Genomic DNA, 14,370 nt, shown 5'->3' on the forward strand with positions numbered 1-14,370 from the left:
ATCGCTAGACAGTATACCTACCATTGCCTGTCACCAATACCGCTAATAAAGGGGATGGAGGGTGGGGAAAATTAAAAAGCCCCACAGTGGGGCGAGGAGCGAGCCTGTGAGTGCGGGCACAAAGAGGGCGCTTCCTGCGCTCCCCAGGCTCTTAACCCCTTCGTTGTCGCGGCCCCGCCCCCTCGCCCCGGAAGCGCACAACTACTTCCGGGGCGAGGGCGCGGCCAAGCGACCCCGAAGGAAAAACGGGGTATGGGAGGGGCCGGGCCCCGCCATGCCTGCGTGGGGGCCGATTGGCCCCCCCTTTCCTTTCCCCTCAGTGGCAGGGACTGCAGTTCAAATGTTTGTTTTTTGAGACCAAAAAATAGTTTCGTTTTTAGCCAATGTTTTTGTAGATTGACGAGGGCCTGGCAACTTCCCCTCCAATAAAGTTGTGCAAAAAAAAACCTGGCAGCCAGCCCTCTGTGCTTCGGCAGTCCTTGTCAGGAACTGTTGAGGCTGTCACCTAAAATGAACGCAGGAGACTGAAGGAATAGGAACCCTACCTCTGCGGTGTTATACTAATCGTAAAAAAACACGACACAACTCAGATAACAACGAGAAAGGGAGTATGGAGGTTATCAGAAGGATACTTAAATTCCAGAGTGTCAATAACAGAGCTGAATGACTGATCACATAAAGCATCTGATAGTCACAGCAGGGATAATTACATATCTACAAAAGTGATTCTAAACACCCCAGGCGTATTTGGAGGGTTGAAGGCGGGTCGGGTAAGTTGCACAGAAACACCAATTTCAGTTTTAGTAAGGTTTGTGCAAGCGGAAGCTGCTGTGTTTCAGGTCATAATGTACAGAAATGAGCAATGGTATCTATTTTTCCAGTAATGAGGAATATAGACGGCCTTGTTCTGTGATGGAATACAGCATGCAATAGAACGTGTACTGCTTTTTTGTTTAACAGAACAAAATGTACACTGGATCATTCAGTAATGGGAAGGAAAGCGCACTGCGTTATTGAGTAACACAACTGAATGCTCCCTGTTTTATTCAGTAACCAAAAAGAATGTGCGCTGCTCTATCGTGCAATGAAAAGGAATGTGCGCTGCTTTGTCGTGCAATGGAAAGGCACGTACTCTGCTTTGTCGTGCACTGAAAAGGCATGTGCTCTGCTTGTTCATGCAATGGAAAAGAATGTGCACTGCTTTATCGTGCAGTAAAAAGGAATGTGCACTGCTTTATCGTGCAATGGAAAGGAGTGTGCACTGCTCTATCGTGCAATGAAAAGGAATGTGCTCTGCTTTGTCCCACAATTAAAAGGAATGTGCTCTGCTTTATCCTGCAATGGAAAGGAATGTGCACTGCTTTATCCTGCAATGGAAAGACATGTGCAGTGTTTGATCCTGCAGTGGAAAGGAATGTGCACTACTTTATCCTGCAATGGAAAGACATGCGCACTGCTTTATCCTGCAGTGGACAGACATGTGCACTGCTTTATTCTGCAATGGAAAGACATGTGCACTGCTTTATCCTGCAACGGAAAGGAGTGTGCACTGCTTTATCGTGCAATGGAAAGGAATGTGCACTGCTTTATCCTGCAGTGGAAAGTAATGTGCACTGCTTTATCTTGCTATGGAAAGGAGTGTGCACTGCTTCATCGTGCAATGGAAAGGCGTGTGCACTGCTTTATGGTGCAATGGAAAGGCAGGTGCACTGCTTTATGGTGCAATGGAAAGGCAGGTGCACTGCTTTATGGTGCAATGGAAAGGCAGGTGCACTGATTTATGGTGCAATGGAAAGACATGTGCACTGCTTTATCCTGCAGTGGAAAGGAATGTGCACTGCTTTATCGTGCAATGGAAAGGAGTGTGCACTGCTTTATGGTGCAATGGAAAGGCAGGTGCACTGCTTTATGGTGCAATGGAAAGGCAGGTGCACTGATTTATGGTGCAATGGAAAGACATGTGCACTGCTTTATCCAGCAGTGGAAAGGAATGTGCACTGCTTTATCGTGCAATGGAAAGGAGTGTGCACTGCTTTATGGTGCAATGGAAAGGAATGTGCACTGCTTTATTCTGCAGTGGAAAGGAATGTGCACTGCTTTATTCTGCAGTGGAAAGGAATGTGCACTGCTTTATCCCGCAATGGAAAGGAGTGTGCACTGCTTTACCGTGCAATGGAAAGGAATGTTCACTGCTTTATTCTTTAATTGGAAGGAACGCACCCTGTTTCACTCAGCAATAGAAAGGAATGCACACTGCTTCATTTGGTATAAAACGAAACACGCAAACATGTATCCAGTGATGGAAAGGAACGAGCACTGCTGGGCTCCAGAAAAGGAATTGATATGAAATACGTATTAGGTATTTACACTGCATGAGCCCTGCCTCAGCTCTGTAATAGAAAGGAATGTGCCTTGTTTTGTTCAATGGCGCATTGGAATGAGCACGGGGGCGGCACCAGCAGCGTCTCTCTCGCCACTGAATAAACAAGCACCATCCAGACACTGAGCATTGGCAGGAGGTAGGGAGCGGGGAGTGGATGGGGGGGGGGGGGGGGGGTGGGGGGGGGGGAGTGTCCCTTGAGTCGCTCCTTTCTAATGTTTGATCTTACATCAGTGCCGCTCCTCTCACAGAGCTCTGCCTTATCATTGCCTTATGGGTGTTTATTGGATATCTGTGTTTGGTTTGTCTGAGTGGTAGGTGCTTGTGGGAACTGCCTGAGCTATCACGCAGGTCCCAAAAGCACCTAGAGCTAAGACAAGACAAGCACACATATCCAATCGAACACACTATACAGAACATCTTTCATAATCCAGCACTATTCTAGGTACGACACATAGTCGGTTCCCACATGACGTCCATTGCCACTTCACCAACATATACCACTAGGAAGGAAGAAGCTACACCGCACACCTTGACGCATCCACCCTAAAATAGATATGCAGTATGGGTGGCTGCAGTGCTGATGCAAGGATTTTCAGATATTAAGGCAAAAAGCCAGCTCGCCTTTTAGGCGTTCACCCATTCCTAGCAACAAGGCAATATTTATGCCATTGGTTGCAGCGTGGCGCCCTTTTGTGGGAGCACTGGAAGGCAGCTGCCTAAGTTAGGCACCAGCTCAGGCTGCCGCTGACTGGGCGAGCAATTATACTTGCCTTCATGATACGTATGAAAAGACAAGTGACAAAATAAGTTGCACAGAACTGCTAACACAAACCTACAAAAGCAAAGATATGCCACCCAGTCGGCTATCACAGGACCGAACTGAACATCATACTCCACACCAGCGGCGGCGGGCACATGTAAGCGTGGTGGGGGAGTGGGGCGGGGTGCGGAGGGGGAGAGTCCACAGACGATGGAATGGGTATTATTTATTTATTTAATTATACCTATTCTGTCGTCTATCAACTACAACCCCCTCCCACCCTGGCACGCCTCCGGCCCGCCTCACCACGCTTACCTGTGCCGGCCGCCGCTGCTCCACACACAAACTTACAACATAGCATATTAAATATTACATGCATCACAGTAGCTACAGCACCACCCGCAATTCTAAAATAGTGCAGACATGTCATGCACTCTGCAACAGCACTTTCAGAATAATTCCATGTACAGGGCAAGGGGCATGTGTAGCGACTTACAAGATGCACAGTAATTGGGCCTTCAGGCCTTCCTCCTCAGACAAGTCATATATCCATAAGCTCATTGAATAAGACATAATCATCAAACCGAGAGGCATACCTGAACTCAGCACCTGAGGCATATCATCAGATGCGGGATTAGACATCAGCCAACATGGAAACCGCAGAAACCTTTGGTAAATACTGCCGGGCTATTCCAAGGGCAGATTGTGCACTATTTGAATGCCAATAGCATGTCAGAAATGTTACTTTTAAAAACCAAGTTTGCTCCTGTACTCATAAAAGAGTGAATACAAAGTGTTCTGTGTCTAAGTGCTTTGAATTCAGAAAACTCTTTAAAAGCAAGTTATTCATTAAAGCTTTTAACTAGACTTCTACCTTGTCAAGGCGTGCGACCAGTTCTAGGAACAGTTCCCACAAGCCCTTGAAATCTACCTCCATCTTTCCTTGTTGTTTTATTTGTCCTATATGTTTTCTTTAAGCACTCTGAAATGATCATATGCACGTAGCGCTGGATAAAATTCCAAAATAAAGGAACTGTCATCTAGCCATGAAGAACTAGTTGACAAAGAAGCTTTGAAGACCCTTTAGTCTGTGGTGAATGTCTGGTCAAGATCTGCACCAGAGTACTATACCACGGGTTCTTTTATGGTGAATTAAAGTCATTAAAACTTTAAATCCTGCAAAAAGACTGTGTTAGACCGGTCAGCCTTAGGGTGGTCTTCCTACAAACGTTTTGCCTTTACCCTCCACTTTTAGCTAAAATCCGTTTTTGTTGCCTCTGTGACTCTGTGGGACATATTTACAAGCCCCTATCAGCACCACAACGTCACTTTTCATGATGTTGTGGTGGCGATATGGGCTTTGCCTTATTTACATGCCAGCATTAAGCCACTTTAAGTGGCTTAACGCTGCCTTGTAAATAAGGCACCCTTTCACGCTATACTTAGCGTGAAAGGGGAGGGAAATGGGTGTTGCTGTGGGCATTCTGCCACAACACCCATTGATTTTGACGCTGTCCCATATTTACAAGGGTGGTGTAAATATGGGGCTTCGCCAAAATTAAGACCAGGGAAAACCTGGTCTTACCCTGGACCAACGAGGAAAAATGTTTAATTTCTCCTTGTTTTTGTTGTTTCCATGTGTGCTGCGTTGTGCAGCACACATGAAAACAGCAAAACACCATTGATTGTTTTTGTGCAGAAAGGTGTCCCTTTCTACACATAAACAATAATCATTAAAAAAAATTATGTTTTGCAACTTCTATGTATCTTGCATTAAGCAGCACACATAGAAGTAACAAACCACCATTTAAAGATTATTTATGTGTAGGAAGGGACACCTTCCTGCACATAAACAATCTTCCCCTGCAACGAAGGCACGCTTGCACTGTCGTGCAAGGGTGCCTGCATTGGAGCTAGGCAGCTAAACTTAGTGCCAGCCAGGGGGAAATGCAGGGCTGCACCATATTGTTGTAAACATGGTGCAGGCTTGCATTTCAGAAGTGTTGGAGTGCGCAGTTAAGACAAAGAGGCTAAAGCCGAGCTCTACCACTTCTATTGTACATATGCTCCAGTGTACTGTACCTCTGCTAACAAGTGCCAAATTGCTTATGCTCTCCCCCTGAAATATGGTAAAATTGTCTTACACATGATGGGCGTATTTAATTTACTTATAAGTCCCTCCTTGAGTGGTATACTATATACCCAGGTCCTGTAAATTAAATGCAACTAGTGGGCCTGCAGCACTTATTGTGCTACCCCTCTTAAGTAGCCCCTTAAAACATGTCCCAGGCCTGCCATAGCAGTGTGAATGCAGTTTTAAACAGTCAATTCAACTTGGCAATATAACCCTTTGCCAAGCGTTAAACTCCCCTTTTATTTAATAGAAGTCAGCCCTAAGGTAGGTCCTAGATAGCCAATAGGGCACAGTGTATTGTAATTAAAAGGTTGGACGTGTACTTTTAAGCTTTACATGTCCTGGTGTTGAAAAACTCCTTAATTCATTTTTCACTACTGTGAGGGCTACCTCTCACTTAGGATAACATTGGGTCGCCTTATTACATTTAATAAGTGCTAATTTATGATAGGGAACAGGTAAACATTTCATGTGTGGTATCTGAGAAATTGTAATTAAAACTCCCCTTTAATGTCAAAGCCAGATTTTAACTTATAATTTGAAAATGCCACTTTTAGAAAGTTATTAACAATGACAGAGGCTGTCCAATACCCCTGAACCAGGGACAGTTAATAGTAACAACTAACAAGAGGTTCAGGTACACAGATTAAATAGCAACTACAGATTCATACTAGAAAATTCATTCAGATAAAGAAGGAAGGAAAGAAAGGAGCCTATATTTCAAAACCAATTACAAAAAATACTCATAATGTATTAGACATATCATTTCAAGTAAAACACATTACAAGTCAAATGAACGCTCACACAAAAGTGTTGGCAAAACTAGGACAACCAATTCATATTGCCAAACACGTGGCTAACATACAAACATTTCATGTACAAAAAGAACAACAAAAACAAATAATGTGTCCTTTATAATTTGTTGCCACAGAAGGCTTAGACGGCGTTTCGACCGCTGGTTGACTATGCGGTCATCAGCAGGACAAACAGTGGTTTGAGCTTTGTCAGTAACAGCAGCAGAGTGTGCCTAGTGCAGCAGTGCTGTGTATTATCCCGCCTGACCCACGAACTTATGCTGATTGATTGGGCAAACGCTGGGCCATAATTAAATGCTCCGTATGGACTTCTTTTTTTGATGAAGATACACTCGCATGCAAGCTTTTTTACCAGTCCTCGACTTGTGGTATGAGGACTTGTGATTTGTTCAATAAATTTTAGAGTACTGTACCTGCCGTTCAAATCTTGAATGGTCTGCTTTTAATGCTGTTACTGACAACGCTAGTATGAATCTGTAGTTGCTATTTAATCTGTGTACCTGAACCTCTTGTTATTTGTTACTTTTAGAAAGTTGACATTTTTCTGCCTTACGTATTTGGCACCTGCAGCCTGTTCCATGGTCACGTAGCTGGGTGTAGTTGGCAGTGGACTTGGTGGGTGGACAGAGCTGGGCACAACACCCAATTGCAACTGAATAGGATGCCTTCGCACAAAGGACTTGTCGCCCCTGCATTTTTCATGCAGACAGCCAGGTCAGAGGAAGTAGGCAACTTCAAGGACTTCAGAGGAATGCTCTAGAAACTTCTTCTACTTCAAAGAAAGCACCAGGTGTAAAAATAGGACCCTCAGACTCACTCTTCGGGTCACTTTCTGGCCTCCGTTAGCGCTGTTAGAGGACCGTCTGCTGCTGTGGCCTACTGTGTACACCACAAACCCGTTTTTCTGCACCTGGAAGGGCTGCCTTGCTGCATGGAACCTGCCTTGAACCCTAAGAGGCCTGCCCTGGTGCTTGCCCTGTGTTCCACTGCTTGAAACCAGAACTCCCAGAGTGACTCCAGCGGCTAGTTGGCTGACCTCCTGATCAGAGCCTCAGGAACAGAAAAGATTCCATTCTGAACTGGCACCTGGACCCTGTGAGTCCTACACCCCCAAGTGGTGCCCCAATGTGGTGTTAAAGGTGCCCGCATAGCCAAAATCCAAAACCTGGGCTTTAGAATTTTTTTGGCTACAAACTGCTCTGATAATAGAGGGAAGACCAGGGCCAACATGGATATCTATCTGCCTACGGTGCAGCACCGGTCAGCCTGACTTCCAGTTCCCGTTACGTTCCTCCCAAAGAAGCAAGCTCTTTTCAGTGGTCATTCGCCAAAGGCGTATCCGGCCTTGTAGAACTTTTGTCAGCTATAGTCTCTAGCCTCGTCCCGCTGGAAATTTTTGACTTCCAAAAAAGTGACTAAATCTGAAAGAAGAAATCTTCACTGCGACTATGTCCAGCTGCCCCTTGACGACAACGCTCCCTCCTCGGACACCGCCTGCAGCCTTATCCAACTGAACTCTACTTCTAAGAACATTTTTTATGACATTTATTTAAAGTTCAAAGGTAAATATCGAACAGGTCCAATCCACTTTGTGTATCTAACTAGTGCTCCATCATGGTCAGTCATATTTTTTTACTTCGACCCGTCTCACCCAAATAGATATCCAGGGTTGGCATTTTGATTTATTAGGTGCTAATTTTGACCTTTGAATTTAAAATGTATTTACTTTGGTTCTACTAATTGGATTTTTGTCATTTTGGTGTCAAATAACTTATTACATTTTGATCTATTTTTCAAAATTGGAGTGGGATTTTTCTTGTGTAGTGACTGTTTTACCTTTAGTGCTGTTTGCATGTCGCATTAATACTTTACACATTGCTTCTAGGTTAAGCCTGACTTCATTTGTGCCAACCTACCAGAGGGGTAAGCACATGTTAATTCAGTGACTTTTGTGGTTCGCCTTGAACGGGATTGTGGCTGTTGCTTGACCAAGGTTAACACCTCAGTCAACCATCATGGCTGTTCTTGTCAATATAGGAAAAGATTAAAGGATGTCTCTGTCAAATATGATGGACAGATGTCAAACTTTTCCAATTTTTTTCATTTTTCAAAAAGAAACTCCTAAAGCGGATTTCACTTTTGAAAAATAAAAAACAAATGACCCCCTACACCATGGGATATGCTTCCCATGGTGTGGGGGTGTTTTGTATTTTTTTGCTGCCCCTCACTGCCAGCATTTACTTGGCAGTGAAGGATAGAAAAAAAGCCATTGGACTGCTCACTATAACTAGGGCTGACGGCTTACCTCAAACAGCCCCTAGTCTCTAAAGCCATCAGAGAAAGGTTTACTAATAGAGTACATTTTATTCTTTTGGTACAAATCAGATGGTCTGCCCACTGCTAAATCTGCTGGGTGGACCGAGAGTTTTGCGTAGAGGGTACTCTGTTGGGGTTGCAATAGAGTACCCTCTCTGACAAACTCTAAATCAGTCCCTAGATGTGGTCCTTTACATGTGTGGGTGTTTTAGCAGCACATTACAAAACGCCCAAATAAAATAAACTATAATGTGCTTTTTGCTCTTCAAGGCTCAGTGAAGATGTATGCAGAAGGTCATATTGGACTCAAATTTCTTGTTCAGAAGGTCCTGCTTGCTTTTGGTGACGTTTCAAAGGGGAGACAGGCTCATGATTTCTACCACTGGCCATTCCTAGGGAAGTAACATATGAGGTGACAAACACCACACCAATCAGTTTTTTGAAGTTCTTAAATATTTCTTCGTATGCAGCAACAAAAACGCAGAAAAGCCACTCATTGAAAATGATATATGAATAAAGTCTACGACTTGTGAATTTGTGCGGACTCAAGGATGAGATAGTTCAAAGTTGATATGGCAAAAGAGACATATCGCCCGTGGCTTAACGTTAGCCTCTGCAGCCCCCGTGGTGCGAGAGGAGAGGGGCTATGAACTCCAAGGGGACCCCTCAGTACAGTACACCGACTGGGTCTGGGACCAAAGAGGTAGGTGGTGGGCTGAGTTTGATTTTGTTTTAGAAAATTAACTTCTTAGCAGGTAGCTCTCCATCCAAGATTCGATTTGATCTAATGTTCCCCGGATTTTTGCCCTCATGAAAGACCCAACTCTCAATTGAAGGAAACAAGACACTCCCTCTGTGATCCAACAATCCACAACAGAAATCATACATTAACTCTCCTTCTTTCTGTGTGAAATTCACCCTTGTTTTAACTCAAAGCTCGCAATGTTTAAGGCAATATAGTTTTTTAACAGGCAGATGGGTGTAAAACACAATCACACCTTCCAACTGCCCCCTAGAACTCATGAGAATCCTAGGGCCGTATGTATCAAGGTACCCATTTGCGATTCTGAAATAGCGATTTCTAAGAAATCGCTATTTCAGAATCTCAAATTGGTATTTATGTACAAATTCGCATTTTTTTGCGAATTCTTAGTATTCCTTAATTGCGATTCGCAAATTGCGAATCACAATTAAGGAATACTTTCCCATTCATTTCTATGGGCCAGGAGGCCCATAGGAATGAATGGGAAGGTATTCTCAATTTTGCAATTCGCAATTTGAAAATCGCAAATTGAGAATAATTTCAAGGGGGCAGGGGTGTCCAAAGGACACCCTGTTGCACCCCTGAAATAATCATGGGTGCACATGTGGTGCACATACATGCCATATGGGCATGTATGTGCACCACATGGCACTTTGAAAAATGCAAAAATGAGCATTTTTCAAGAAATTCGCAAATTACCACCAACTTGAAGTTGAACATTTTGCGATTCCTTAAATGCAATTGCAAAATAAGGAATCGCAAATTTTGCGAATCCTTATTTTGCACCAGATTTTCCTTTATACATACCATTTTGCAAATTCGCATTTGCAAATGCCGAATTTCGGCGTTTGCGAATTCGAATTTGCATCATACATATGGCCCCTAGTGAGGTGAAATTGATTGCTCCAAAGGATCAAAATCAGCTGCGGTCTGTGCAGGTAACAGCGGTGGGGCAGTGGGGCAAAGTGTGGGGTGATTTCGAGGGACGATGCCTAGGGAAAATGAATTAAATAATAAATTTTCCCTCTGCATCGTCCTTCGGAATCCCTCATTACTCAATCCCCCAAGCTGTTAACTGCACGGACCGCGCTGCTCGAAATGGTAATGTGAGAATATTTCCCTTGGAATCCGGTCTCCCGTGTGTTTAACTGATGTATCATCTTTGCTATTCTTGAGCTTTCTGAAGGATCATGTATTCCACATCGAATCCTCTATTATAGGTGTTGCCCAATACTGTTGGCCTGCGGCTTATCGAAGGAGGAAATGCACTGGTTTATTAGAAATCATGGCACCATGTGTGTAACTGATGTGTGTTCCTAATGCTGGCTGTGGGAAGATGAACATACTTCCTTACATTCTTGGACTTTAGATCTCCCATATAATTAACTTGTGTGTCTATTTTTGTGTGTGTCTATTTTCCGGTGCTGTTTTTCTCAGAGATAAAGAAAGCACAGGGTTTTCTGAGCTCCACAAAATCTAACTCAATGCCTTTTTTTCCATAGATCTACTTGTCCTGGAAGAGTGGGCCCGGAGAAGTGAAACACTGGAAGGATATGATTGCTCGGCCCAGGCAACCAGTGGCACAGTGGCACCAACTCAAAGCCTGAATGCCAGCCCTTAAAGACTCCAAAGCAGTCTGTTGTTCTCTGGGTTGGACACCACCAGCCTCGCTCCAGTTTAAAGTGACAATGGAGTATTCACACTCCTTCAACTCAACAATTTGGGGCATAACCAAGGAATTGTTGGCATCTTTGAAGGGGTGTGGGGAGTCATGAGCCTTTGAGGCCAAGTTGGCCTCTGGCTGATCTTACAGTTGCTCCCACGTTTTGCTTCAACCTTTCCTGCTACTTGTTTGAATAAAGAAAACAAATAGAGAACACTCTTGTTTTCCCGATGACGTGATCTAGGAACTTCTTTTCCCGATGGCGTGATCCAGGAGCTTGTTTTCTCGATGGCGTGATCTAGGAGCTTGTTTTCCCGATGGCGTGATCCATTAGCCAAGCCTTCAGCGCAGTGTTAGCCAGCAGCCAAGCAGGGCACAACAGGAAGCCACAAGAAGAGGTAGACTCTGCTACACCGGACCACATGGTCCAATTTTCACTGTTCTTCCAGCAAGCAGGCTACTGAGAAAAGCACGTCCGTGTCGTCGTCATCGTTCTGTCCAGGAGGGAAAATGCTTGAGAAGCAATTATGTTGTGATGCACTGGTGCAGATATAGAGGATCAGACTTATAGTAAATCTGGGTATTTTTGTTGTTGTTGTAATATTTTTTTTTTTAACAAACTAGCCCGACTAATATTAATTAATTAATGTAAATAACATTTCCCTCCTCCAGCCTTTTTTGGGAGGAGGGTGTCTTACTGAGGAAGTTGCAATAGAGAGGGAACATCCAGAGACTCCGCAGAATTATTCTCATTTTTTAAATACATTTTAACTGCTGTCTTCCCTTGAGCTGTTGTCTCCCGTGCCTGTGCGGGCTAGCCCCCATACCTTTGCAGAATCCTGGTGGTTTGTTCTGGTTGTTTGGTCACCACTTTTGAAAGTCTGCTTTGAGGTGGCATTTTTGGGCAAACGTGAACATTCTGAGACCAAGCTACAATAGCAGTGACATCGATAGGCTGAGATACAAAACAAATGTCAGGAAAGCGTAGACAGAATGGTAGTATTTTGTCTAGAAAAGTGAAGCAAGCCTTTGCTAAATCAGGACATGTGGCACACCATTCAAGATGGCCGCCACTGAGCGAAAGAAACTATGCAGGAGAGTGTAGGCTCGTGGTTATCAGAATGAAAGGGTTGAGTGGAAGAATGCAGTCCTGCCTTGGCAGCAGGTCAACTTCCAGTTCCACAGAGGGACCATTGCTCTTGGTGTATGTTTTTAGTGTTCATTCAGTGTCTTTTATGCGCAACATACGAATGTCAGCTTGCAAATGCGGCGAAGGAGCAAGGGGAGGCTGCTCTTTTAGTGATCAGGATTTGATTTTAGATTTGGGTGTGTTTGGGAAAAGGGTCTTTGGAAGCTAATCTTTTTCTTGTTCTTTCAAAGGGCAATCTGGATGTTTTTTTGACAAGGTGGTTTTATTCAAGGAGATGGAGGAATTGGAGGGGTGTCATTGAATCCCTGATGAAACTTCCATGCCCACTCAAAATGCACAGATAAGGTGAGGGGCATCCTAGGTCTTAGTGTTGAATAGTCTCGAACTCTCCTTCGAAATACAGTGTAATGGGGTGGTGAGTATTTCAGAAGGACAAAGCAATAGCCATTTTAGTTCCCTATGAGGGACTTTCCTCAACCCTAAAACGGGGAAGACAACAACTCATGACCCCCCTTAGAGAGGACATACTCAGTCTGGGGGGTGAAAGAAAGCAAGATATAGTGGGGGACTTACATTTCCTGTTTGACTGTTTTCTCCTTCTTCTCATGGGGGTCCCCTAGTTGGTGGGGACTTCTCGTATCTTTGTACAGTGGTTACATGTGATAAATATGTTTTGTTAGTGTGTGCGTGTGTGTGAGGTTTATTTTTCACTATGGCCAGAATTAGTATTTTTACAGATTTAGTAGAGCTCACACCACAAGGAAACTGCACAGCCAGGCTGAATATGCTGCCGCCAATACTTTTGAGGCACAGAGACAAGTTGGCTGCATTTTAACTTTGTTTTTCCTGGTTGAACCCTACATGTAGTTCAAATTCCATCTTCAGCGTTACCTTCCTCCTCAACCTGGTAACTGCCAATAAGTTGCTGGTCCGAGCAAGCTGTTAGCCAAAGTGGATGTTTTTCAAATATAATAAACATTTGACATTTTTTTTCTCTGCCAGTAGTATGTTGCATCTAATGAGGAGATGGCACTTTAAGAATTATTTGAATCCCACTGTTAAGCTGTCTGTTTGTTTAAAATTATATGTAACAAAAACACAAATAAAATACTTTTTGGGTAATAGAATAATTGTTGATCTTTCATTTGCCTAGTCAGTAGTCAGTACTCCCTTTCCAACTTGCCAAAATCTAGCCCCAAAAACAATAAGCGATGTCTTATCACTGACTAGTATTTTGTCAATTCGGTTTAGAAATGAAAAAATTAGTTGATCAGCTCTGCCACAGATTACATGATGGGAATTTGGCAGCTGTGGTTGCTTATATATAAAGGGCCACATTTCCAAACTTTTGATGCATGGCAGAGCAGGAGGCCTTCCTGCTGCGCTGCTGTGCGTCAAAAGGAAAGGGCAGGAATGCACTGTATCTACAAGATACGGCGCATACCTGTCCTTCTCCCCTGCACCTGTGCACAAACAGCAGCCGTGTGTCAATGTGGACACACTTGCATGATGTTGCAAGGGTGCATTTGTTGCGGGGATGATTGTTTTTTGTGTAGGAAGGAACACCTTCCTGCACAAAAACAATCATTGATGGCATTTTCCTCTTTATATGCATGGTGCAGAATGCAGTAAGCATAGAAAGAGGAAAATGTCATCAATGATTGCCCTGTAGAATACAGCACGCATAGAAAGAAGAAAAAACGAGGAGAAATGAAAGTATTTCTCCACGTTGTGCCACTCCTACGCCTCCCCTGGGGAGGTGTAGTAATCTGACGCATTCGCAGGTTTACGATTCCTCGTAACTCTGGGAATGCTTCAGATTCCATGAGTGTTGCGTGGGAACACCCACAAAACACCCAGGGAAGTTCTGTGTAAAAGGGGCACATATTTACAAGGCCGTGAAACGCCACATTAAGGGGCCCATTAGGATGGTGGGCGGATTGCCCCCGCCAGACCAGCGGTGGTCACCGCAGGCCTGGCAGGGGCAATCCGCCCGCCATCCGCTCAGGAATGACCCCCTCCATATTAGTATGGCTGGTGGGTCCGCGGGGGACGGAAAGACCGGGGCGGAAAAGGGTTTATATGGTGGCGGTGTCTATCAGACACCGTCAGCCATATTAGGATGGGCCTTTGAAGATGCTGGAAAAGCATGCAGTCTTTACTATGGGGGCCCCCTGCGGGCCCCCATGGTGAAGGCGAGGTGGGCGGGTGCACATGGTGGGACCTGTGGTACCCCCCTGCATTTGCATACACAGTGCTGCTAAGGCCTCGTAAATGAGGTCCTTAGTCTATAAAGGGCAATCCTCTTTATGAAGTGGGGAATGGTGTACATGGATCTAAAAACAACACGTAGTTTAAAACACACTCACAGAAGTTAACAACTATA

At 44.3% G+C, this 14,370-nt stretch overlaps 1 protein-coding gene across 2 annotated transcripts in view; it reads left to right on the plus strand.

The window, feature by feature from the left end:
* SYT7 (synaptotagmin 7) overlaps positions 1-13,108 on the plus strand; it is an 812,643-nt gene extending 799,535 nt beyond the window's left edge. For both annotated transcript variants that reach the window (XM_078680615.1, XM_078680614.1), the window contains one exon: positions 10,674-13,108. In XM_078680615.1, the coding sequence (XP_078536741.1) occupies positions 10,674-10,778 (105 nt within the window). In that variant the 3' untranslated portion in view covers positions 10,779-13,108. The remainder of the gene's footprint in view (positions 1-10,673) is intronic.
* The last annotated feature ends 1,262 nt before the right edge of the window (positions 13,109-14,370 follow it).

Source organism: Lissotriton helveticus, chromosome 3_1, assembly GCF_964261635.1.
Source record: "Lissotriton helveticus chromosome 3_1, aLisHel1.1, whole genome shotgun sequence".
Classification (NCBI taxonomy): Eukaryota; Metazoa; Chordata; class Amphibia; order Caudata; family Salamandridae; genus Lissotriton; species Lissotriton helveticus.